Here is a 26,825-nt window from a genome sequence, read left to right as displayed (position 1 = left end):
GATGGTTTATTTAAGTAGGGCATGAGAAAACTGATAGACTTGCCTTCTTAAAACTATATTATTAATATAAAGCTTTTGTATTGATATGAAAGATTTTATGGACATAATAGATGTAGCATTGTCTATTTTGTATTTATATGTATTTCAAGGAGTTAGTTTTGATCAAACATATAAACTGATTTGGTGAATAATTTTTGTCTCTGTTGCTTTTCTTCTGGGGTTTCCAAAGTATTTCTATTTGGGGACTTGAGAAAAATTTGAGAAATCTTTTTGGGAATAAAGAAATGGTTAATTCTCCAGAGAAAGATAACAAAGTTTGAAGACTACAAACTGGCACTACAGTAAAATGCCAGTGGTAATATTTTTCTTCCCTTCGGTAGTGCCTCAATCAAAACAGAATTTGCAGATAGATCTCCTCAAGCAATGAGGAACAGAAAAAAAAATTCAATTTGTTACCACTGTTTAATTCACTCACTGGTCTATTAAATACCTTTGTTCACCATCCCAATTTTCTTAAAGATAGAATTTTGAATGCAACAATGTCTGCAACAAATGCTGATGTCCTGCTCTGAATCACATTTTAGTTCTCTTTTTATAGCAAAATCTTAAAAAAAAAATGTTGAAACTAAGATCATTGTTACACCATATCCATTTTTATGCAACTGATTATAGTATTTAAAATGCATTTTAAAATTAATGCTTAACATGATTTCTGGTATCAGTGGAAAGAATAGGGAATATTTTATTGATCTCATATTACACATAAAATAAACTAAATTTCCTTTACATTCACATATGAAATGAATTTCCATATGAAATGAATTACATTTCCCTAAATTTAGAAATTTTAAAAGAAATATAGGAACTATATGTCCCTAGATTCATTAAGAATTATTCATTTTAATGGTTAAAAAGAAATCATATTTTAGAGACTTTTACAACTCCATTTAATATATTATCTTACATCTTAAGCTATCAGGAAGAGTTGTTCTTCTTCGTCAAAGAACAACTCAAAAAGACATTTATTCTTTTGATTTATTCTTTTGCTCCCTGCTCAGTGACTTTGCATGCCATTTGTTTGCTCACCTGCAAGCAGACAGTTGGCAGTGTGAGTCACAGAACAAAGGCAACAACAGGATTTATAAATCTGGGAAGGGCAAATTTTGTTTGCATATTTGGAGTAGACTGATTAGCTGAGAACTAGCTGAGGTCATTCTGGGCATTCTGTCCTTGAAGGCTCAGGCTTATCAAAGGAAACAATTTCCATTGTTTACCTGTAGAGTTAGAAGTTAGGGTAGGGAAGGAGGGTAGGCAGAACTGGAAAGCAGGGGTGGCTTCTGGGACTCTTGGGATTTATATTGTGGTTTCTTTTTAATGATAGGAGTAGGGAGGGAGAGTCAGGTTTGGGTGTGTTGGTCAGGTGAGACATGATGAAGAGGTGAAACCAAAATGCCTGAAGCAGAAGAAATTTATTACTTACAGACCCCAGAGAGGTTAGGGATGCCACGTGGCTAGGAGGCTGAGGAGAGGTCTGGAGAAGTGATAGTGATCTCAGCGAGCAGGTGGGGAGTGAGAGAGAGACAGAGAGACAGAGAGAAGAGGACCTGTGGGACCTGCTTTTATTAAGGCCATGGTCATTATCCCTTGGGTTTTTTCTCAGGGCTTGTGGATTGGCTAATTTTAAGAAAATATGCATGAAGGGGGACTCATTTACACAACTCTGCTGTTGACCATTGGGTTTTCTTGTGGTCAGCAGCCGTGGGCTGTGTTACGTTTTGTGTCAGTGAGATGAGGAACAAGCAGGCTGTACTGCAAAACCCACACAGGGAGGGGAGGTTTTAACCAGGCCAAAAATGATGGGGTTCGGCTGGATGTCAGACAACTGATGTCAAGTAGAAAAATACATGCTGAGGTAGCAGCTCTTTTAAATTTAGCCCAGGGACCCTCATGGTGTTCCAGTTCTTGGTCTGGGGGGTGGCCACACAGCGGAGTGTGTTCATTTTGTGAAAATGTCACCCGTAGCTAATGATTTAATTTGATTACTTTTTTGTGTGCGTTATATATGAAAATGTACCTTAACAAATAAAAGGCATCGCCTACTTTGTGGATATTGTTTGGATTGGAGGCTCCTGATAAGAGAAAAGGCTAAGAAGCACACAGGAGGATTCCAAGAGAAAGTGAGCTGGATTTGAAAAGCCACCAGGGCCAAAAAGCAAGTGTGAGAATGAAAGCTACGCCTGGCCGGTAGGTATGTCTTTGTTTTAAACTCCCAATCCTCCTCCCTCATGAGCTGAAACAGAAGTCCAACCAAGGAGAGAAAGAAAAAAGAATCCAACCACAACTGCCTCCGCACCACAGGTCTTGAATCCAAAAGTAGTTAGCCGGAAGAGAGGAGAAGACTTCATCTTTAACAAAGATTGACATGTTGATTATTACACTGAACCAGATATTTTAATTACTGAACAAAGATGGTTCCTATGATTGAAAGCAACCAATGGTCTATTATTTCAAAGTATACATGAATGTGAACAGAAAAGTCTCCTGCTCTCTCCCCCAAACTTAGATTTTTACCCAAGAGCCAGAAATAACCCACAGAGCAGGTTGCAAAGATTGTTTTCTGCTAATACCATGGATCAGTTCACTATTGTAGCAAAAGAAACAAATCCTTAAGGGATTAAAACCACCACCATTTATTTATTATTCTTCACCAGTCCATGGTTGCTTGGGTGGTTCTGGTGGCCTGGGATGGACTCATTGTGTCTCAGCTGGGCTCTCTCAGCCGTCCCAGGTCCCTGACAGGTGCACAAGGGGCTGGCTGGTCTGGGATGTCCTGGGCTGTCCTCCCACATCTTTCCAGCAGACTAGCCCATGCATGTGCTTGTGGTGGGGGACGGGGGATGTCCAAGAGAGCAGAAGTGGAAACACACAGCATGCCTTCACACCTCCACTTGCTTGAGGTGTGTTTTTTCCCCCTTGGCCAAAGCAAGTCACATTGCTGGGCTCAGAGTCAGCAAGAGAGGCCTCCTTATGGGTGTGGATGCAAGGAGGTGTCAAACACCTGGAGTTGTCCACCTAGTCACTCTAGCACACACCGTGTCCAGTTCAACTCCCTCAAAATGACGTCAAAAGCATTATCCCAATCGTTCCATTAAGGAGACAGTCACTAGTGGAAATGACCTGCTCAGGGTTATCAAGCAGAAGCGAGATCCTGACCATCTGTCCAGATCACATAGTCACCCCTTCAGCTATGGCATTATCAGTGCACTGGCCTCCGTACAACCTAAGACGATGTGAAACGAGCTTTGATCCACAAGTACACATAGAGGCAATATTATTTTCTGAAGTAGTCATTTGAATTAGAAGTAATAATGAGACTCTGTCCAGACAAATATCCCTAGGGCACATTACTGATTGTCAATATGGCGATTATAGAAAGAGAGGCACATCATAGTTCTCTTCACAGTAATAATAGCCACACCAACACAGATCTTGGAACATAAATTTTCACTCATGATGATAAGTTGGAAGCCTACCAACATTCTGGCAACAGACAAATTTTTTCAAAAACAGATATTTGATCTAAAATTTATAGCCCTGTGTTCCAAGATTAAGTATTTGTCATGCATTTATTCTTTTACCAGGTACCCTTTAAGTGCTGGAGATTGTAGGGGCAGAAAGGTGGGATACCTGACCCTTATGATGAGTCATGGCCAACGCTCCTATAGCAAAAGATAGGTTAACAAGAGAAGAACATAACAAATTTTATTTAATATTTAACCAAAGTTTTATGTGACATAAGAGCCTTCAAAAAATGAGCAAAGATTCAGAGAAAACTGTCTATTTTTTTATGCTTAGGTCTGATGAAGAATCGACAGACATGAAGAAATGTAATTGGACAAAAATCACATTTTAGATCTAATGGTGATAGTCTGAGTGGGGAAACCCAGCAAGGCCCGTCTGTTCAGATTCTTCTTGATCTCTCTGTGTGACATTCCCTCCCCCTAAGGTATACGGCAGGACCCCCTTCTGGAATGAGGTCTGATGACCCACAATTAGACAAGGTAGAGCAGATAATTTCTTTATAGCCACACAGAAAGGCAGGGGAAGGCAAAAGTATTACTTCTAGGTTTTATGGCTGGCTTTGGGATAGACGGGTTCCAGTCTCTACCACCTGCTTTGGGGAAGAGAAATTATAGTTTCTATGACCTTCCTCCCTTGGGGGAGGAAGGGGAGCAGGAGAAAGGAGGACAGGAAAAGGTCAGAAAGAGACTATGCTTCTGAGCCCTTCCAATGTGCTTCACTTCAAAGCACTTGGCGGGCCAAAGTGCCCTACTTAGGGGCATCATTTGCTGGGCCCCCTGACAGGATCATCCATGAAAAATATAGGTAAATCCCTGCTCTTATTGAGCTTATGTTTCTGGTAGGGAAAGACAACACTGAACTAATCAGCAAATAAGAGCAAAATATCTTAGGTGGTGGTAATTGTTAGAGTGAAAATTACACGCAATAACGGAGCAAGAGGAATGAGGATGTTGCTTCTCATAGGACGTAAAAGCAAGGCCTCTCTCACAAGGCGAAATTTGAGAGAGATCTGAAGAAAGTAGTTAAAAGGAAAGGTGTGACAGTCTTCTAAGAAGAGTAGGAAAATGAATCGGAGAAGGGAGGTAGCACTACCAGGCAGTTCCCATGCCCCCTTAAAGTTAATGGCTATACACTTAAAGCAATTACAGGATTTAAAATCATTATTAAGGAGTTCATCACCACTGGACCTGCCTTATAAGACATGCTAAAGGGAGCCCTTCAAGTTGAAACAAAAAGATGCTAGATAGCAACACGAAATCACATGAGACTATAAAGCTCACTGGTAAAGGTAAATACAGAGACAAGGGCGGAACACTATAATACTATAGTTGTGGGGCACAAATCACTTTGAATTCTGTCATGGAAGTTAAAAGACAGAAGTATTTTTAAAGCTGTAACTGTAGAAATGTGTTAATGGATACACAGTATAAAAAGATGTAACTGATGACATCAATAATATAAATATGGGAGAAAGCAAAAGAGTAGAGTTTTCGCATGTGATTGAAGTTATCAGTTTGAAGTAGATTGTTATAACTACAAGATGTTTTATATGAGTCTTATGTTAACCACAAAGATAATACCTATAGAGGACACACAAAAGAAAATGAGAAAGGGACCAAAGCATGTCACTATAAAGAAAAAAATCAATGAAACAAAAGGAAGACAGTAAGAGAGGAAAAGCAAGACAAAAAATCTACAAGGCAGAAAACAATAGAAGTCCTTCCCTAACAGTAATTACTTTAAAAGTAAATGGTTTAAATTCACCAAAATAAAAGACACAAGTGGCTAGACTAAATGGATAAGAAAAAAATTACAGGATTCAACTATATGCTGTTTATAAAAGATTCACTTTACTTTTAAGGACAGACATATTATGAAAGTGAAAGGATCAAAAGATATTCTGTGCAAATGCTAACCAAAAGAAAGCAGGGGTGGCCATACTTATATCAGACAACAGACACTTTAGGTCAAAAACTGTCACAAGAGACAAAAAGGGCATTATATAGTGACAAAGGGTTCAATTCTCCAGAAAAATATAAAAATTATAGATATATATTCACTCACCATCAGAGCACTCAAATATAAGAAGTAAATATTAACATAACTGATGGGATCGACAACATCACAACCATAGCCAGACAATTCAATACCCTACTTTCAATAATGGATACATCATCCAGACAGAAGATCGATAAGAAAACAGAGGACTTGGGTACACCCACAGACCAAACGGACCTGTTTGATATACAGAACATCCCACCCAAAGGCAGCAGAATACACAATCTTCTTAAGTGCACATGGAACATTCTTCAGGATAGATCACATTTTAGGTCACAAAACAAATTTTTTTTTTTTTTTTTGAGACAGAGTCTCACTTTGTTGCCCAGGCTAGAGTGAGTGCCGTGGCGTCAGCCTAGCTCACAGCAACCTCAAACTCCTGGGCTCGAGTGATCCTTCTGCCTCAGCCTCCCGGGCATGCGCCACTATGCCCGGCTAATTTTTTTTTTATATATATATCAGTTGGCCAATTAATTTCTTTCTGTTTATAGTAGAGACGGGGTCTCGCTCTTGCTCAGGCTGGTTTTGAACTCCTGACCTCGAGCAATCCGCCCGCCTCGGCCTCCCAAGAGCTAGGATTACAGGCGTGAGCCACAGCGCCCGGCCAAGTCTTAACAAATTTAAGAAGACTAAAATCATATTTTTTCTGACCACAATAAAATGAAACTAAAAATAAATATCAGCAGGAAATCTGGAAAATTCACAAAAATGTAGAAATTAAACAACACATTCTTGAACAATCAATGGGTCAAAGAAGAAATCAAAAGAGAAATTAGTAAAAATCTTGATACAAACTAAAATAAATATATAACATACCAAAACTTATGGAATGCAGAAAAAGCAGTACTAAGAGGGAAATTTACAGCAGTAAATGCCTACATTAAGAAAGAAGAAATATCCCTAATAAACAACCTACCTTTATCCCTCAAGGAACTAGAAAAAGAAAAACAAACAGCCCAAAGTTAGCAGAAGGAAAGAAAAAATACAGATTAAAGCAGAAATAAACAAAATAGTGAATAGAAAAATCAAGTTCATCTTCTGAAAAGATGAACCAAATTGACAAACCTTTAGTTAGACTAAGAAAAAAAACAGCAGACTCAAATAAATAAAATTAGAAATCAAAGAGGAGATAGTATGATGAATGCTTCAGAAGTAAAAAGTATCATAAGGGATTAATACAAACAATTATATGCCAACAAAATGGCTAATCTAAAGGAAATGGATAAATACCTAGAAGCATACAACCTACCAAGACTGCATCAAAAAGAACTAGAAAGCCTGAATAGACCAATTACAAGCAAAGAGATTGAAGTAATAATCAAAAACCTTAAAACAAGGAAAAGCCCAGGACTAGATGGCTTCCCTCGTGGATTCTACCAAATATTTAAAGAAGAATTAATGCCAATCCTTCTCAAATTCTTCCAAAAAATTTGAAGAGAAGGAAACATTTCCATTTTATGAGGCCAGAATTACCCTGATACCAAAACCAGACAAAGACACTGAACAAAAAGAAAACTACAGCAATATCTATGATAAACAAAAATGCAAAATCCTCAACAAAATACTAGTAAACCAAATTAAATATTACACTTAAAAGATCATACACCATTACCAAGTGAGATTTATCCCTGGGATGCAAAGATGGTCCAACATATGAAAGTCAATCAATGTGATACATCAGATTAACAAAATGAAGGATAAAAATTGCATCATCATATCGATAGATGAAGAAAAAACATCTGGAAAAATTCAACACCTTTTTACAATAAAAACATTCAACAAACTAGGAATAGAAGGAAATTACCTCAACACAATAAAAGCCATATACAAGAAGCCCACAGTTAACATCATACTCAGTGGTGGAAAACTGAAATCTTTTCCTCTAAGATCAGGAATAAAGCAAAGATGCCTACTCTTACCACTTCTTTTTTTTTATTTTAGTGTATTATGGGGGTACAGTGTTAAGGTTACATATATTGCCCATGCCCCCCTCCCGCCTCGGGTAAGAGCTTCAAGCGTGTCCATCCCCCAAAGGTTGCACATCTTACTCGTTGTGGTTGTATATACCCGTCCCTTCCTCTCCCCTCCCACCCTCCCAACACCCGATAAATGTTACTCCTATATGTCCACTTAGGTGTTGATCCGTTAATACCAATTGGCTGGTGAGTACATGTGGTGCTTATTTTTCCATTCTTAAGATACTTCACTTAGTAGAATGGGTTCCAGCTGTATCCAGGAATATACAAGAGGTGCTATATCACCACTGTTTCTTAAAGCTGAGTAGTATTCCATGGTATACATATACCACATTTTATTAATCCACTCATGAATTGATGGGTACCTGGGCTATTTCCATAGCTTTGCAATTGTGAATTGCGCTGCTATAAACATTCAAGTGCATGTGTCTTTTTCATAAAGTGACTTTTGATTTTTGGGTAGATGCCCAGTAGTGGAATAGCTGGATCAAATGGTAGATCTACTTGTATCGCTTTGATGTATCTCCATATTGCTTTCCACAGAGGTTGAACTAGTTTGCAGTCCCACCAGCAGTGTAGGAGTGTTCATCTCTCTCCACATCCATGCCAGCATTTGTTGTTTGGGGACTTTTTGATAAAGGCCATTCTCACTGGAGTTAAGTGATATCTCATTGTGGTTTTGGTTTGCATTTCCCTGATGATTATAAATGTTGAACATTTTTCATATTTTCTTTGGCCATTATTCTGTCTTCTTTTGAGAAGTTTCTGTTCATGCCCTTTGCCCATTTTTTGATAGGGTTGATTTTTTCTTGCTGATTTTCCCGAGTTCTAAATAGATTCTAGTTATCAGCCCTTTATCAGATGTGTAGCTTGCAAAAATTTTCTCCCATTTTGTGGGTTGTCTGTTTGCTCTCTTGACAGTTTCTTTGGCTGTGCAGAAGCTTTTTAATTTCATCAGTCCCATTTGTTTATTTTTGTTGCTGTTGTGATTGCCTTTGGGGTCTTCTTCATAAATTCTTTGCCTAGGGCAATGTCTAGTCTTACCACTTCTATTCAACATAGTACTGGAAGTCCCTTAAAAAATAAGAAATTCCTGTTATATATTACAACATGGATGAACCTTGAGGACATTGTGCTAAGTGAAATAAGTCAGTCACAGAAAGACAAATACTATATGATTCCACTTATATAAAGTATCTAAAGTATTCACACTCATAGAAACAGAAAGTGGAATGGTGGCTGCTGGGGCTGAGAGGAGGAGAAATGGGGAATTGCTGTTCAGTAGATGAAGAGTTTCCATTATGCAAGATTAAAAAGTTCCAGAGATCTGCTGTACAACAGTGTGCATATAGCTAATAATACCATACTGTACACTTAAACATTTATTCAGAGGATAGATTCCTTGTTTTTTTACCACTGTAAAAAATATATATATTCAAAAGGCATTAATGGGCAAAAGAAGATATCAAACTGGCTAATAAATATATGAAAAGTGAATAGCCACATTAGTCATCAAATAAATGCAAATTAAAATAATAAGAGACCACTGCCCATCCACCAGATTTGCGGGTGTGGGGAGAAAAAGGACCTAGCAGCAATCCCTGTTGCTGAGAATGTGGAGCAGCGTCACTCTCATGCTCTGATAGTAGCCGCATAAATTGGCATCATCATTTTGGAAATCAATTTGACATTGTATGATAAAATCAAACAGACTCATACCCACCTCTTTATTGCCTGGGATGTCTCTGCAAAATATATCCCTAAACCTCTCCAGAAAGATACACTATCTCCAGCTTTACAGGGCCATTCAAACAGGTCTGGACTCCGTAGGAATACAGGAAATCCAAGGAGAATTATCTCCTAAAAGTTGGGTGTGAGGGGCCTGTTATATATTCAGGGGTAAATGGCCAAAAAGCAAATAATAATGTCTATCATTCATTGAGCATTTACTATGTCTCGGCATATGTTATGTGATAGGGTTTGGAGGGTAATTATTGCTCACCCTCTTAAATTCCCTTTGAGTTTGTATCTAATTGAGAAGTAAAAGACAAGCATCCAAAAGTTTAATAGAGGCCGGGAGTGGTGGCTCACGCCTGTAATCCTACCACTCTGGGAGGCTGAGGTGGACTGATTGCTCGAGGTCAGGAGTTCGAAACCAGCCTGAGCAAGAGTGAGACCCCGTCTCTACAATAAATAAAAAGAAATTAATTGGCCAACTAACATATATATAAGAAAAAATTAGCTGGGCATGGTGGCGCATGTCTGTAGTCCCAGCTACTCGGGAGGCTGAGGCAGAAGGATTGCTTGAGCCCAGGAGTTTGAGGTTGCTGGGAGCTAGGCTGATGCCAGGGCATTCACTCTAGCCTGGGCAACAGTGAAACTGTCTCAAAAAAAAAAAGTTTAATAGAGATAAAGCTAATTGGGAATTTTGACCAAATAGGACTGCTATTAGGTTGTGCAACTGAACCTATGCCCTTAGTCACATGCAGGGCATGGTGACCACGTAACTCCTCGAGGGACACATCAGGTTAGGCAGGACAGAAGAAAAGGGTGAACAGATCATTCAGAAAAAAACAGCTTTGCAGGAGCTAGAAGAACATGTTAAGTTCATCTTCCTAAACTCATCCATCAGATGAGTCACCCCTCCTCCCATGGACAGGCAGGAGTAAGAGGACAACCAAAAGCCTGCAATATTCCTTCAAATTTTCCCTTCCAGGGATTGGAATGGACATTCCATCTCCTCTGTGAAAACATAAAGCATGGATGGTCTGCACTCCCCCATCTCCAAGTACCTCCTATCTGATATCCCATTCTGCAATCACAACCCAGTGAGGGAGACATGACTATCCCCATTTTGCAGACCAGGGACTCAGAGGAGTCAAATGATATCTAGTAGATGATAGAGCAGGATTTGGACTTATTTGAATCCAGAGCCCATGTTTTGAATGACTTACTACACTGCCTTTCCAAGACTACAGGCTACATCATCCTGGGGGCAGGGCAGTGGAGGAGAGAGTGAGAGCACTAAATTGGAGATTTAGGTTGGCAAGCCAGCAACATAAAATGATGGCAGAAGCCATGGGAATAGATGAGATCACTCCGGAAGAGTATGCAGGATGAGAAGACAAGGACAGACAGAACTGCCCTTAGAATAACAAGGTTTAGGAGCTCACAGAGAAGGAGGTGAGGGTTGGCAAAGAAGATTGAGAAAGTACAGCCCCAGAGGTTAAAAATAGACCCGAAGGAGCACTTTGGGAAGCCGAGGTGGGAGGATCACTTGAGGCCAGAAGTTCAGGACCAGTCTGGGCAACATGATGAGACCCTGTCTCTACAAAAAATAAAAAAAGAAATTAGCTGGGTGTGGTTGCACATTCCTGTAGTCCCAGCTACTTTGGAGGATAAGACAGGAGGATGGCTTGAGCCTAGGAGTTTGAGGTTGCTGTGAGCTATGATGACACCACTGCACTCTAACCAGGGCAACAAAGTAAGACCCTGTCTCAAAAAAAAAAAAAAAAAAAAAAAAAAAGACCCAAGAAAGAAAAGACAAGACTAGACTCAAAGGAGGAGAGAGAGGTCAGCTGGGTAGAAAGAAAGACTAGAAAGAGGTCACCCTGGAAAGGGCAGCTGGAGTGAGGTTGGGAATCCAGCTTGGAGAACATTGAGGAGGAGATGAAAGAAACACTGCAAACTGGCTTTGAATGGAAGGGGAGAGGGGACAGTGAATCCAGGAGAAGTGGGCAGGCACTCTAGTTCCCACCGAATATAACCTTTGCCAAAATACTTTAAAAATAAAAGTCAGGTGCTATTTCAAGTTATTTTCATCGAGAATAAATTTGAAAGAGGACCATTAGATTTCAGATAGAAAATCTAGAGTAGAAAATGTTTCCTAGTGGGGGAGACTGTGGATTCCATAAGCAGAGGTAAGAAAGTATAATTAACTTAGAATTATTTTGATACCTGCAAAACTTCATCACTGGAAACAACCCCAATTTCAGTAAGAGAATGTTTTAAAACTGTGGTACATTCATACAAGTCTCTTTCCACTCTGCCCCCCCCCACTCTGGGTACTGGCCTTTATTTCAACTTAAATGTCAATAACTCGATTCTGCTATTAGATGAATCGGAGGCAGTGCCCGCCTGACACAGCAAAGTGTGGGATGGTTATTGTTCTTACAGAAAAAGGGAATGGGCTTCGGCATCAGAAGGAACTGGCTCTAACCTTACCTCCACTGTTTACTCAGTCCTCTCCTCTACAAAGATGGTGATAACATGCCTACCTTGTGTCTAGTTAACAAAATATAGTCAGCTCCCCATGTCTGTGGGTTCCTAACTGGAGTTGAAAATATTTAAAGAAAAAAAAAACATGGTTGCGTCTATACTAACTGTCGTTATTCCCTAAATAATACAGTGTAACAACAATTTACATAGCACTTACACTGTATTAGGTATTATCAGTAATCTAGAGATGATTTAAAGTGTACAGGAGGATGTGCATAGGTTATATGCAAACACTACACCCGTTTATATCAGTGACTTGAACACCCGTGGATTTTGCTATCAGCAGGGGTCCTGGAAGCAATCCCCCGGAATGCGCACTGCTGTAAGCCTCTGCAAATATTAATCATTTAACCCTCCCGTCTATCCCCCTTGTGTGAGACAAACATTATCTTCGTCTTCCAATGCAGAAAACGGGCACAGAGAGGTTAAGTGGCGTAGCAGGGTCACACAGGTGTTGAGCAGAGGAGCGTATGGAGCGGGATTTGAACGCCCACCCTCTGGTTGCAGAACCTGTGCTATCGTGCCGGAAATGAACCCATCCTCGGACCTTGCACGCGACAAGGACTCTGCACGCCGGGGCTGCAGTACGTGCGGCGTTTGTGCGCAATCCGGACTTCCAGGAGCCTCAACTTCTCAAGTTGGCAGCGCAGTAGTAAGAGCTTCCCCAGGCCTGGAGCCCAGGACCCCGCCCGGGAGTCCTGCGGGGGTCGGGAGGGGGCTCCGGCTCCGCGCCTCCGCCGCAGGGGGGCGCTGCCGCCCTTGCCCGGCGCTGGCGCGCTGCTGGCGGTCCCCGCGGCAGGGCGCGCCGCCTGCAAGATGTCCGTGCGCCGCGGCCAGCGGCCGGCGCGGCCCGGGACCCGCCTCTCCTGGCTGCTGTGTTGCAGCGCCCTGCTGTCCCCGGCCGCCGGGTACGTGATCGTGAGCTCCGTGTCCTGGGCTGTCACCAACGAGGTGGACGAGGAGCTGGACAGCGCCTCCACCGAGGAGGCGCTGCCCGCGCTGCTGGAGGACTCGGGCAGCATCTGGCAGCAGAGCTTCCCGGCCTCGGCTCACAAGGAGGACGCGCACCTGCGGCCCCGGGCCGGCGCCCCCCGCGCCAAGCAGCCGCACACGCCGCCAGGGATGTTCTCCTACCGGCGCGAGAGCCGCCAGGCGGCCGGCGCGTCCCCCGGCCCGAGGCTGCGCGCCGGCACCGCCCGCTCCCTGGCCCACGCGAGCGCCTGGGGCTGCCTGGCCACCGTGTCCGCCCACGAGAAGGTAAGCCCCGGGCCCGGGGCGGGCTGCAGGTGCCTGCCTCGCGGGGGCCTGGCCATCAGGCGGCGCACCCGGGGGACAGGGAGATGCTCGCGACCGCTCACGTAGTGGGATCCAGGTCTCAACAGATGTGCGCAGTGGGCTGGATCGGCCCGTCCACACTGTGAATAATGGGACTAGCTTGTGCTTCGATGAGCTTGGCAGAGTCGGGGGCGGGGGCGGGGGCGGGGGCGGGACGTAGAAAGCCTGGCATCCTGCCAGGTAAGCTTGGGAACCGAATGCCTGTCTCCAGACAGCCAAAGAGAAGTACAAACAACCAGCGCCTGGCTGGGGACCTGGACAAAGCAGCGGGAGCCGCCTTTGGGATCTCAGAGTAGGCGTGCACAGAGAACAGACCCAGTCACCCGGCGACACTGCACCTGAGCGGGGATGCGGAGAAACACAGCACCAGGGCTTTGCTGGAAATCTCCACTTAAGAAAATGGAACTCAGGATTTTTCCTGGAAAGCGTGTAAATGGGAGAATAAGCTATCAGCTGTACTTTTTATGGTTGCGTTCACAAATGCTTTGCTCACCTGTTAGACAGGACTCCACCTGGAATGACATGGATGAGCAGTGAGGAGGTAGCTTCCATAAGTATCCAGCTTCAGAAAGCTTTTAGGGCTGTAGGATAGATGTAAGTGTTTTTATTACAGGGCAGTAACTTAAACTCCTATTTACTTCCTGCAAAAAATAATTAGTATTTTGCAGAATTCACAGGACATTAACCAGAGGGCTGGTTCTTGCTCCAGCTCTGGGTCTCACCAGCTGGAGACTGTGGCCAAGTTACCCGCTTCTCCACTTTGCTTTCCTCATCTGTAAAATTAGGTGGTTGGCTAGGCAATTTTGAAGGGGTTTTGTTTTGTTTTTATTTGAAACTTATCTAAATGACAACTGTATTCCAATTTTGGCAAAGATCTTAACCTCTTTAATGTAAGATTCAGATCCAATTGGATAGTCACAGCATCCAAGTGGTTTCTCACCTGTATCTTGCACTCCTAAGACATATCTTAAGAATACATAAAGTTTAAATATGAAGCTGATCTTGATTTAAAACAAATTTTTTTCAAGCAGTTAAAAGTCTAATGCCAGTGTATTAAAGATATTTTGGCTTTCAACATCCCTTTTCTTAGCTTTGTTAGGCGTTCCCCCTGCTAATACATACTGACATTTAATCTAAACTCAATAAATTCAGAAAATACCCTGTGGCTGCCATGCAAAGCAGGCCTCTGGGCAATTTATGACTGAGCTGAAAAATGGAATCTGTAAATGAAATACCATATTATCTTCACTGTTTCAGAAGACTTCTTTACTTTTCAATTTCTTAAAAGACTAAAGCCCTGCCTTTTGCAATTCTGCACACCATTGTAATACAACATTTCAAAGACAAAGACAGCCCCTCAATTGAGAACTAAGTAACAATGAGGTGCATCTTGTAAGAGATAAAGTTCATGGGAGACTAGAATGCCTGACCAGCAGGGTTTGGGAAAACTTATTACTGTCTTTATCTGAAGTCACTGAAATAGGCTGTACCACCCTCACCCACCCTACTGGATGATCACGAACAAAAATTGTTACATTATGTTTCTTTGACTAAGGTAACAAATCAACTTCCCATAATTTTTTGAGTTATATAATGAAATGTTATGGATTACAATAAAAAAATGCAACTAATAAATGAGAAAGTGGTATAGCCCTAAAAGAAACAATAACAGGAAGTTCCTGGAGTCCAAAGACCCGGCAAGATGTTAAAGTTAAGACTTAAATTCTCTCCCTAAAGTTGCCAAAAATTTGGGGGAGGCAGTGAAGGCAGTGGGGCTCTTAGGGACAGCTTGTGGGAAGGGTTTAGCACCACCCTCAAACCCCAAAAATTTCATTGCCCCTCCGAAAATAACATTAAATTCAGTAAAGTGAGTGTATTTGCTATGCACAGGCAGCTTCAAGATAAATCAATCTTTTAACCATCCTTTCCAGACAGAATGCCACCGCTAAGCATCTCCTATAAATTCTGGATACCATCACTGGGTGAATGGAATAGATTGGGGACCACCTTGCCTTAATGTACCACTGTGATGCCACAGTCCGTTCATATTCCCAGTGCTATATTTCCTGGCCAGAGACACAAGCTAAACTCCCCAGCTCACGTCAATCCACAACTCTGCATTGAAAAGGCCCCTTCTGGTGTTTGCTAGATCCAAGGACTGCCCTTTGGGAACTGCCTGCCCATCAGTGACGGCCCCTTCAACAACAGCACTGGGATTCCTTTCTTCTACATGACAGCCAAGGACCCTGTGGTGGCCGATCTGATGAAGAACCCCATGGCCTCGCTGATGCTGCCGGAATCAGAAGGAGAGTTCTGCAGGTAGGCGAGGGTTTGGCCTCACCTGCAGAGGTCCTGGGAAGTTCTGACAGAGAGCTGGGAGGGAGGGGGGCGGTTTCCTCTCTGGGTCACATGGCTTGATCAGAACCCTGAGATGCAAATCAACGTCTTTACCCTTGAAATCACGTAAATTGGAATTACACCACTAACGAAGCAATGTGATTTGAAGCAAGTTACTTAACCTTTGTGAGCCTTGGTGTCCTCATTTGTAAAGTGCAAATAATGATTTCTACTTCATAGGCCTATTGCGAGTGTTGGAAATAGGTGCAAAGTGCCTTGTACAATACTGGGCTGGGCAAATGGCAGCTCTTGGTGCTATGAAAAGGGCAGAGGTGGGGGTGGGAGTGAAGGTCAGCAAAGCAAAGGCCAGGAGTTTGTTTCCCCAGCACATGCAGCACAGAGTCTATGTACTATTTTTCCAATTTATTTCTGTCCCCCCACACACATCAAAACATATATGCAGTAAAGAGCCAGTGTCCTTTAATGTACTTTTCCAAGAGCTCTCTAAAAGAAAAGCCTTCTAAAGACATTTAGGCACAAGTGGAACACTGATCCCGACATTTGTGCCTGAATTCAAAATGCAAGGCTTGAAATCACATCCTGGCAGGAAGATGTCTGCACCGAGCTGGTGTGGGGGCTGCATCTGAGAGACACACCCACGCTGAGGAGTGGCAGATGCACAGGGTGGTCCTTTAACCTCTGGAGTCTCAGTCACTTCACCTATAACTATAGTGATGCTTTAGAAAATCAATAGGCTTCATCCCACCTCTGAAATTCTATTATTCTTTATGCATGACATGAAAAACATAATAACTGAACAGTGCATTAGTTCTTATGGAGGCTAATCAAAGCAGCAATACGGTGTTAAGTGCAGCCTGGATAAGCCCCTGCCACCTCAGTTGTTTTAAATCAGCCATGAGAGACTTAAGCTGGGGACACTTCAGTTGACCCCGTTCCCCACTGGGTTATAGGAAGAAGCCAGGAAAAGAAACATCTCCTTTGTCATCGAATATTCTCCCTGTTCTTGGTCAGTGGAGCTTGCTGTTACTGGAAATATATTCTCAGGATACCTTCCTAAACTTCCCAGGTGTTCCTAATTCAGGAGTCCTAAATGCAGTCATGCCAGAGCGCCTGGATCCCAGCACGCAGAGTGCACCTGCTCTGGGGACAGGAAGAGAATACAGAGCCAGGGACAAAGCTGTAGCAATGCCCCTGCTGCGGAAGGGTGTGTCTGCTGGCAGGCCACAGGCAAAGGTCAGTGGGAGCTAGAGCTGGGAACAGTGAGATACACAGCTTAGGAGAGGCACTCCAAGGGTGTGAGTTGCAGGGTGACTTCTTTCAGCCCCTCCACGAAAACTGGGCATGCATGTGGACCTTCTTCATGGCAGGCCACACAGAGAAAGTATAAACATCTGCACAGCATGCTGGCTAACTGCCCATGCAGCTTATGGCCAGAAGTGACCACCATGGGACCAGGGCCTCAGCATCTCTGCAAACCTGAACTCTGGCCTGGGAGAGGAAGGGTGAGCCACACCCATTGGTACCCTTATGTTCAGATCTTGTAAAACTTCGTTTCTCAGAACTGCTACCCCTTGCACTGAAGTATTGAAATATTTAAGTAAATAGCTACAAAACTAAGTTTGCCTTATTAAGCATCACACTTGGAAGCAAAGGTTACCAAGCAATGGGGCTTTTGCAATTACCCAGGGTCTATGACTTCCCATGAACGGCTTAAGCCCAGATGCGATTCATCTGTGTGAGATTTACATTCCAAGCTCAGCATTACATTTTAGGTTTCACTTCTAGAATCTTGATAATGTTGAACTCAGGGACTTCACAAGTGAAGCTATGTTGCCGGCATTGAAAGGCAGACAGACACTGGAGTCCCGAATAAAGAAGCCAAGCTTTCAAGTTCCTAAGGCCACTGCAGTGCAGTGAGGCATTTGGGAGAATCATCCATGGCTGAAAACTACCCAGACAAACACCTGTGTGGAATTTGGAGGTATGGCCTGGCAAGGTACCAGTGAACAGCCCCTCCTGGACCCCAGAGCCTGGGGTCCAGGTCACCAGTCAGACGAGGGTTCATTGCCAAGTGCTTCAAAGCATTTCCCATGAGAGAGAGGGAGATTCAGAAAATGCCCATTTCTCCTAATGATGATGGTAAGTCGAGGCCACCTGATCCTTTCACCCTCAGAAGGCAGCTCATATGCAGAAAAATGAAAACTGCCTTCATTCCATGAAACAAGCGTCCTTGTGAAGTGAAAACTTGCAATAGCATTTTTGCCATCACATTTGGCGTACCGTTTCTGTGTGCTCATATTCCTCTGCTGGTCCGTGCGACGGTTGGGGGCATGGATCTTCCCTGTGTCGTCCTAAGCAGGAAGACAAAGCCAGAAATGGGCCTTTCGGCACAATGCATCCCGGGGCTCCTGTGGGCCTAGAGGGGCTCAGAAGCTGAACCATAAAGGAAGTTCTGATGGGGAGGAAGCAGTGTGGCCCCTGACCTCTGGGGGAAGGAAAGGGTGCCTTCACGCCATTTCCTGCAGCCCGCTGGGTGTCCCTAGGAGGAGGGCCTTTCAGGAGCCTCAAGCCTCCCTCTGGATTCATCAGGGTGAGCCCCACTTCCTGCAGACCCTGTAAATTCCACCTCCACCAAGGATGCAGCCCGGGAGCGGGAAGCCATCCAGCAAACAGGCCGAGAACAACTCAAGCCTAAGGGTGGAAGGGATGCAAGTCTGACAGTACTGTAAGGGCAGGCTGAACCAGCCCTCTGTTAATTAACCAAATAATTAATTTGATTGTGATAATCATTACATAATGTATATGTGTATCAAATCATCATGTTGTACACCTTGAATATCTTCCATCTTTTTTTTCTCTCTCTTTTTTCTGCTCATTCTCAGGCAATTCCATCTTTATTTGACAATTAAAAAATTCTTAAAAATTGACAGTTTGAAAAATATAGAAAGGGAGATGGCTTTCCCACTTGTCAGACATCACTTCCATCCAAACCAGAACTTTCAAACATGTCTAATAGTTGTTAGTTTATTTAAAGTCTGTTTTATTCAATAATTCTATTTACTCCTGGGTACTGTGGTGTCCTCATTTAATTAATGAGCTGAATTAGAGGTGGGAATCCATTTCCTAGCTCAGGTTAAGATAGCAAATGGAGAACAAGCTTCCAGTATAAAAGATCCACTGGCAGTCAGCAGCCCTCTTCTCTTCCTTTCCCTCTCCCTCCACATGTGTAAGCACGGTCAGATGGATGCCCTGGGATTAAGTGAATGTATGCTCAGACCAGAGACTCAGCATTTCTTTGAAATACTGACTGACAAAAGAAGGCCACCCAAGAAATGTATCTTTCGTCGCAGCATCCCCCCTTATGGAGCAAGCAGACTTGAACACTGTTCAGGTATGCATCTTCTCAGTGAGGCAGGCAGCAAGCCACTGGGCCCCGGGAGGACTTTTTTGATTGAATGATATTCTGCTAGGTCATATTGGATCAATTTTAATTTTGAAGATCAGGATATAAATGAAACCAAAAAAAAAGGTTTATGAGATGCTTGTCCTGAAATGCAAAAATTTCAATTGCAACATTGGATGAATGCTAGGTTCCTAGGTAGACTGATTTGACTATCAAGAAACGGGGATCCAGAAGGACTTTTTCCTCTTCCTCCAAAGGCTTTTAGGGAAGGATTGTCACGGCTGTTGTCATGGATCACAACCCCTTTATTCCCTCAGGTGGAGGCATCCCTGCCCAGCAATGAACAGCAGTAGCTCTTGTTCAGAACAGTTGACTGACCAGGCCTCAGTAATTTAGCACCGGAGCAGATGCTAAGATTATACTTTGCAAAGGAATCTATTATAGTTTCCCGGGGGGAGGTGCCCAACCATGAATGGATTGAAGCTCAGTGGGTGTATGAGACTAGAATGGAAGTCTGTCAGAAACGACAGTCCCTCAGCATCACACGCTCGGACGGGTGCATACTGCGAGGCAGTTCAGCACTGAAGAACACATGCAAAAAGATGCTGCTCACCTAGAGCGATTGGGACAATTTGCTCGGACATAGATGTAATTCCTGCCCTATCCTATTAGCCACCCCTGCATCCTGTAGGCACATTAGCAGCAGGAGGCACTTCTTCAGTGAAATAAGATAATCGAGGGGAGAGTTTTGGTGAGTGGGTAGGTTCAGGCTAGACCCTTAGAGAGCACAAACAACTAAATTACTACCTGCGTACTGCCTTTAATCATTTCTTCTGTGTGAAAAGTAAAAAGAGATTCTGGAAATGTAAATGCCCTGTAGCCACTCCTCTCCAGCCTGCATCCTTTTATGACTCCTGTAGGAAGAAAATGTTGAATGACAGATGCAAACTTCAGCTCAGCCTAATTGCAAATGCAGGCTTTGGGATTTGTTCCCCTAGAACTGTGTCTGGAAGGCATTCAATTGCTTTCTAGATGAGTCTCATCAAGTAAATGCACAGCAGCTTGTTTGCTAATAGCCAAGGTGTCTGGAGTCTGTGTCCACCTGAGACGTGATGTGTATTTCAAAGTACAGGGTCCAGTCCTACTCGGGTACAGAAGCTGAATCCAATGTCTCCTCACTGAATCTTGTTCACTCCCCTTGAAGGCAACATATAAATCTTCTAAATAAAATGCTCTTTGTTCAGATTCGTATTACCTCTTCTCCTTTTCCCACGCATTCCTGTATCCCTGGAGCTAACACGAACCTGAGTAGTTTTTAAAAGAGCCGTCTAGGAGGAGTCAGATAACTCTACAAAGAGAAAGCTTGATGAGCAGGTGTTCAAGTGTTCTCTTCCGTCTTCTACTCATTTCTGGGGTCTTATCTTATAGCAACCTGTAGCCACTTCTCTCGTCCTAATTTCATTTCAGCCTCATGAAGTTTCATCCGCATGGTTCCTGTCCATTTCCTGAATCCACCGATGAGTCCAGTTCTTCTGTCATTACACTACCTTCTTCCTCTATCGTCTGATGACTTCTCCCCATCCAATTTACAAATGCTTTACTCACCTGTTAGACAAGACTCCATCATGAGCAGAAATTATATTAATAAATAATAAGGATATAACACCCATAAATATGCATCCTTCAAAAAGCTTTCTAGAGGCATTAAGATAAATGAAAGGGATTTATTGCAGGGCCCCAGCCCCTGACAGTCGTTAATAGAGACTTTCTGTCTCTGTGGACTTGCCTATTATGCATATTTCATATAAATGGAATTATACAATATGGGGCTTTCTGTGACTGATTTGTTTCACTTAGTATAATGTTTTCAAGGTTCATCACGTTGTACCAGGTATCAATAATTCATTCCTTTTTATGACCAAATAATATTCCATTGTATGAATGTGCACATGTTAGTTGTCCATTTTTATTGACTCATTCATCATCAGTTGGTGAACATTTGTTTCCATGCTTTGGCTATCATGAATAATACTGTTATGAGCATTTGTGTACAAGTTTTTCTGCACATGTGTGTTTCCATTTGTCCTTGGTGTATACCTGGGAGTTGAAATGCTGGGTCATATGGTGACTCTGTTTTTAACTTTCTGAGGGACTGCCCAGCTGTTTTCCTGAGTGTACCTCACCAATTTGCATTCCCACTGGCAATGTATGAGAGTTCTGATTTCTCTGTGTCCTCACCAGCACCATTATTGTCTGTCTTTTTTATTGTAGCTGTATTAGTGGGTGTGAAGTGATATCTCATTATAGTTTTGATTTGCATTTCCCTCAGGACTCATGGTGTCCAACATCCTTTTGTGTGCTTGTTGGTGGCCATTTGCATATCTTCTTTGGAGAACTATCTATTCAAATCCTTTACCTATTTTTAATTTGGTTATTTATCTTTTTATTGTTGAGCTGTAAGAGTTCTTTTTTTTTCCCAAGAGGCCTGGAGTCCAAGAAGTTCTTTATATAGTCTAGATATGACTATTTTCAGATATATGACTTGCAAATATTTTCCTTATGCGTTTTATCTAATTTTCTCTTCTTTTGTCTTGGAAGAAGCGGAAAAACTGCTAAGGATTCAATATTGACATTTCAATTGTATATTTTCTTGGTCAGTGTCTTTTTGTTTCTATAGGGTGGGCCTGCCCCATCAGACAAGCAAATAATTGAAGTGACATTCCCAAAATAATAAAGATTGTACTTAAATTATCCAGTGTGTAGAAATAGTGAGAAAAATATCTGACCAAGAAAAAAGATTTTAGTTAATTGAATTACAAAGGAATTTGGGAAGGAAAGCTGTGACTCCAAAAAATGTAAAGATGAGGTAGGTCCTCCCCGCCCCAGACCAAAGTGTAACGGAGCTGGGATTCCATCCCAGATGAACAGCTGTTACCCCCATCTTCCCTGCCTCCCTGGATCAGCTACATCCTGGGAGCAGTCAGAATCCCCACCCATGTTTCAAAAAGAACTAATTCAGATGCCGCAGAACCTACAAAAACACAGAAGTACTGTTTTAAGTTGATTTAAGTTGTTTGAATGTGATTTTCATCACATGGTTTGCATAGCAATAAAGGCAAGACATGAAGCTTGCTTTAAATAAGTGCATACGGATCTATGCACTCAGCCTATTCCAATAAAGCATTCATTTGGATAAATATTGACTGGGAATCTACTGTGTAATGTGAACCATGCTAAACACTGTCAGGAGTAAAAATGAAAAAAGATAGCATCCACTTTTCTAAGACACACAAAGACAGATAAGATAGAAATACTTATCATTCAAGCTGCCTGTGTTACATCCCCTACAACTGGTCCCTGGGCCGTGGACCAGTACTGGTCTTGAGTGGTGGGAGAGGAGCCAAGCTTCATGTGCTTTTATTGCAGCCCCATGTCGCTTACATCACCACCTGAGCTCCGCCTCCTGTCAGGTCAGGGCTCCCACTGGTTCTGCATTATGGTGAGTTGCATAATTATTTCATTATATATTACAATGTAATAATAATAGCAATAAGGTGCACAATAAATGTAATGTGCTTGAATCACCCGGAAACCATCCCCTCTCCCCCTGGTCTGTGGAAAAATTGTCTTCCATGAAACTTAGTCCCTGGTGCCAAAGAAGTTGAGGGCCATTGCCCTACAAGAAATCGGCCTGGAGATGGTTGGTGCAGAGAGAAGCTCTCATGAACCAGTGGTGTCTTCTCAGTCTACACCTGTGCCTGCTCTGTCCAGTCCCCCCAAACACCACCCCTATGTACCAGTGACTCCCAAATTTATACTATCAAGCTGAGACCTCTCGTGAGCTCCAGACCCCAAGTCCAACGGCTCCTGGACACCTCAATTTCAGCCACCTCGTCTCCAGAGGGCTCCTCTGCCTGGGCTGCTTGTCCACTTGGCTGTTCAGAGCAGACCCACAGGTACCAGCGATAGCCCCTTCTCCCCGATGCCTACCCTCAGTCAGCAAGGCTCACCTGCTCCACCTCCCAAGCCTCTCCCAGCCCACTGCTTGTCCACCCCCTGGCCCAAGTCCCCACTGTTGCTCACTGTACTCTGTAGACTCCTACTGGTCTCCCTGGATCAATCCATTCTCCATCCGAAAGCCAGAGGGACACCTTAGAACATCTGTCTAATCCTTCTGCTGTCCTGCTTAAAAGTCTGCAATGCTTTCCCATTACTCTTAGGGTAAAACTGTAAAATCTTATCATGTCTCTGCACAGTTCTGGCCTCTCTGACATCACTGTCCTCCCAAGTCTTTGTCTTGGTCCCAGTGGCCCTTTGGCTCTGTCTTATCCTGTGCTGTGATAACAAAGTACCCTAAACTGGGTGGCTTATGAACAACAGAAACTTACTTCTCAAAGTTTCTGGAGGCTGGGAAGTCCAAGATCAAGGCGGATCCAGTGTCCCGGTGGCTTGCTCTCTGGTTCATAGATGGCAGGGGAAAGGCAAGGGAGTGCTCTCCTAGTCCTGTTCATGAGGGTGGACAGCACTCCTGTGTCTAGAGTGCTTTTCTTCCCCCCACTTTATCTAATTCCAACTCATTTCCCAGAGTCCAGCCTTCATTGACCCTCAGAACACAGGCAGAATTCCATGTTATAAGAGCAAGTGAAGAAATCATTCATTGTGTAGCAAGCTGTCTGGTGTCTGCCTCTCCCGCTAGAGTACAGGCTCCCTGAGGGCCAGGACCATGCCTTTCTGGTTTTGTACAACCCTCAGCAACCAGCACAGGGCCTTGAGCATACTGTGGGGATAAACTCTTTTGATTGAATACATGGAATATCGGGGGGGGGGGGGGGGGCGGAGGGGGTCATTGAGGGATGGCATGTTTGTTGCCTATTGCTGCTAACAAATTTCCAAAAACTTTGTGCTTAAGACCAGCACAAACTTATTCTTTTACAGTTCTGGAAGCCAGAAGTCCGACATGAGGCTTACAAGGCTAAAACCAAGGTGTCGGCAGGGCACCTTCCTTGTCGGGGCTCCAGAAAGGAATGCATTTCTTCTTTGCTTTTTCAGCTCCTAGAGGTCACCTGCATTGCTTGGTGCATGGCCACTTACTTGTGTCACCGTCTCTTGCTTCTGTCATCCCATCTCCTACTGCTCAGTGTAGTCTTCTCCGCCCCCATAAGAACCCTCTGATCATTTGGCCCACTGGATAATGCAGGCTAATCTTCCTTTCTCAAGATCCTTAACTTAATCACATCTGCAAAGTCCCTTTTGCCACAGGAGGCCACAGTCACACATTCTGGAGATTAGGGCCATGATTCAACCTACAACAGATGGATGAAACAGTTTAAATGTACTTGCAAGTGCGGATAGAAACATGGTCGTTTATTCTAATGTATGCTACTATTCTCTTTGGTATTTTGGGGGAGTCATGATTGCACTTATTTATAATATAAAGGTTTTAAAATATAGAAATTAAAATGGTTCAAACACATGTGATGTTCAATGGATGAAGGTAAATTTTACACTTGATCTTAGCCAAAAGGCCGAGAAGCGACGGAGGTAAATTTGAATATATTTTCATCATATCAAAGTGATAGGGAAATGTGAAAACTCAAGAGAAAAGGGTCATAAATTCAACCATCTTGCTAGATGTGACTTGTCCCTCAAAGTGGACTGCTTTTAGCTCCCCTGCTCCTCTCCTGCCCAGGAAGGGGCCCGAGGTCCCCCTTTTTCCTGTCCTGTCCTCTTGTATGTATGTGGCTGGCCATTGTCTGTCGAATCACAAGATTTGACTCTGGGTAAGAGAAAATTCTAGCAAAAGATGAGTAAGGGCATGTAACAGAACACTCTTTGCATTAAATACGTGCAGTCATCCCTCAGTATCTGCAGGAGGGGATTTGGTTCCGGGATTCCTCACCCACCCCCAGGAAACCAGAATCTCCGGATTGTGTTGGTGGTGTAGTGGAGAGTGTAGCTGCTTTCCAAAACCCCCAGATGCTCAAGTCCCTGATATAAAATGGCATAGTATTTGCATATAACCTACGCATATTTTTCCATATATTTTAAATCATCTCTGGATTACTTAAAATACCTAATACAATTTAAATGCTATAAATAGCTGTATTTTTCATTTGTATTTTTAAAATTGTTTTCCAAATCGTTTTGATCTGGGGTTATTTGAATAGGAACCCACAGATGCAGACTCTGGTTGATAGTATGTCCAAGGTTTCTGAATCAAACTTTATTCCAAGAAACTCAGAGAATTCATGGTAAGAACATTGAATTGAGGAGTGGAAAAGGCATCAAAAGCCTGAAAACGGGCAAATCTTCAGAGTCTTGAAGATCAGAGGTTGGGAGGAACTGTAGACAAACACAAAAGACTTACATAGTGATTCTTGAAAAGACTGTTGAAAAGATGGCTTGTGTGCCCAAGAATAGGAAGTGGCCTCCTACAGTCAATATTGGTTGGGGAGGATATCATATCAAAAGACTGTCCCTTTCTTTGTTACTTTCCCGTGACAATTGTGGATTTCCCTGAAGCATTTGAAGAAAGTTGCATGGTCACATTCTCATGAACAAGATGGAATAATAGTAGGAACTAGGGGACAATAATGTGGGTAGATTTATGTTAGTTTATTTCTCTTAAATCTATTCTCACAAAGAATGTGAAACTGTGGAGGGATGAAAAATTGGCAGAATGACCAAACAGGCTTATTACCAGGATGGGGTTTAATCTCAGCTCTAAGTAGGGTGTTTCTGGCTCCTTGATCATTTTCAATCCCGTGGAAAGTGGTGGGCTCCCCTGGGAGCCAGCTTCTGTGGTTGAACTGATCAGGAGCCTGACACAGTGAGAGACATAGAAAAGTACATATTTGGGATACATAGAAAAATTGTCAAGAGAAGCCAAAGTCGTAACTAGGAAAACGGTGCCAAGAAAGGAGAACAAAATGGGGGGAAATTAACTAGGACAATATGAGGCATTATATTGGTGTGCCATAAAATAAGATCATAAGTAAATTAAAAACAAAAGAAAATAAACTGGGCATGTTCTTTAACTGCTTCCCCAGAAGACTGGAGTGGAGGGTGGTGGAAGAGATGTGCCTACTCCACTTTGCATACGTCCTGTGCCCCTGGAGATTGAGGGCAGTTCTGGATTCCCCAGTTTCACAGGGGCATTGACAAGCCAGGGTGTCTAAAAGCAGCCATCCTGGAAAAGAACAATCTCAGGAACAACACAGTGCTTTCTGCAATCTCTAAAAGGCTAGCAAGGAAAAGGGGACTCATATTTGTTCTGGGGTTACCCTGGAGGGTGGAGGTAAAACCGGCGCATGGCAGCTGCAGAGACCTCGCAGTCTTCATTCTGCTGCCGCCCCTGTTCTCACCTTCAGCCTTGTGTGGATGGCACATCCTACACTCCAGCTCCCCCAGCCAAGTTCTTGCCACCCACACCCCAGATTTGCTAACAAATGCACCACATCCACATTTTCCATTCTGAGCATCCTGTCGTGTAGCCTTCTTGCTTGAGTAACCCTTCTGCTTGCACCACACGGAGTCCGCCAATCCTGTGCCTCCATCACGATCCTACCACCTGCCAGCACCTCGTGGCTCCCCTTTCTTTTTGCCCAGGTTGGACTCCACAGTCCATCTTTATGATCACCCCCGAGACCCCCTGCCCCTCTCCTCTCTGGAGTTCCTGCCTGGCCACACCCAGCCCTCTCAAACCCTGTTTCTGCCTCTTCTGTTCCTGCACCCGGGTGGCTCATGACTGCCAGGGCAAACCATGCAGCTGAGCTGATGCTGCCCTTTTTGATTCATGAACAAAATTCTCCCGTGAGTTCTCAACACCACTACAA

The 26,825-nt window shown here is 43.3% G+C and overlaps 1 protein-coding gene across 1 annotated transcript in view; it reads left to right on the top strand.

Moving 5' to 3' along the window:
* The first annotated feature begins 12,679 nt into the window (after positions 1-12,679).
* Positions 12,680-26,825, top strand: part of CREG2 (cellular repressor of E1A stimulated genes 2) — a 31,496-nt gene continuing 17,350 nt past the window's right edge. Inside the window, exons 1-2 of the mRNA XM_012740524.3 lie at positions 12,680-13,151; positions 15,379-15,548. Of these exons, the coding sequence (XP_012595978.2) occupies positions 12,711-13,151; positions 15,379-15,548 (611 nt within the window). The 5' untranslated portion in view covers positions 12,680-12,710. The remainder of the gene's footprint in view (positions 13,152-15,378; positions 15,549-26,825) is intronic.

Source organism: Microcebus murinus, chromosome 3 (assembly GCF_040939455.1).
Source record: "Microcebus murinus isolate Inina chromosome 3, M.murinus_Inina_mat1.0, whole genome shotgun sequence".
Taxonomy (NCBI): Eukaryota; Metazoa; Chordata; class Mammalia; order Primates; family Cheirogaleidae; genus Microcebus; species Microcebus murinus.
This window is presented reverse-complemented; position numbering and strand designations above follow the sequence as displayed.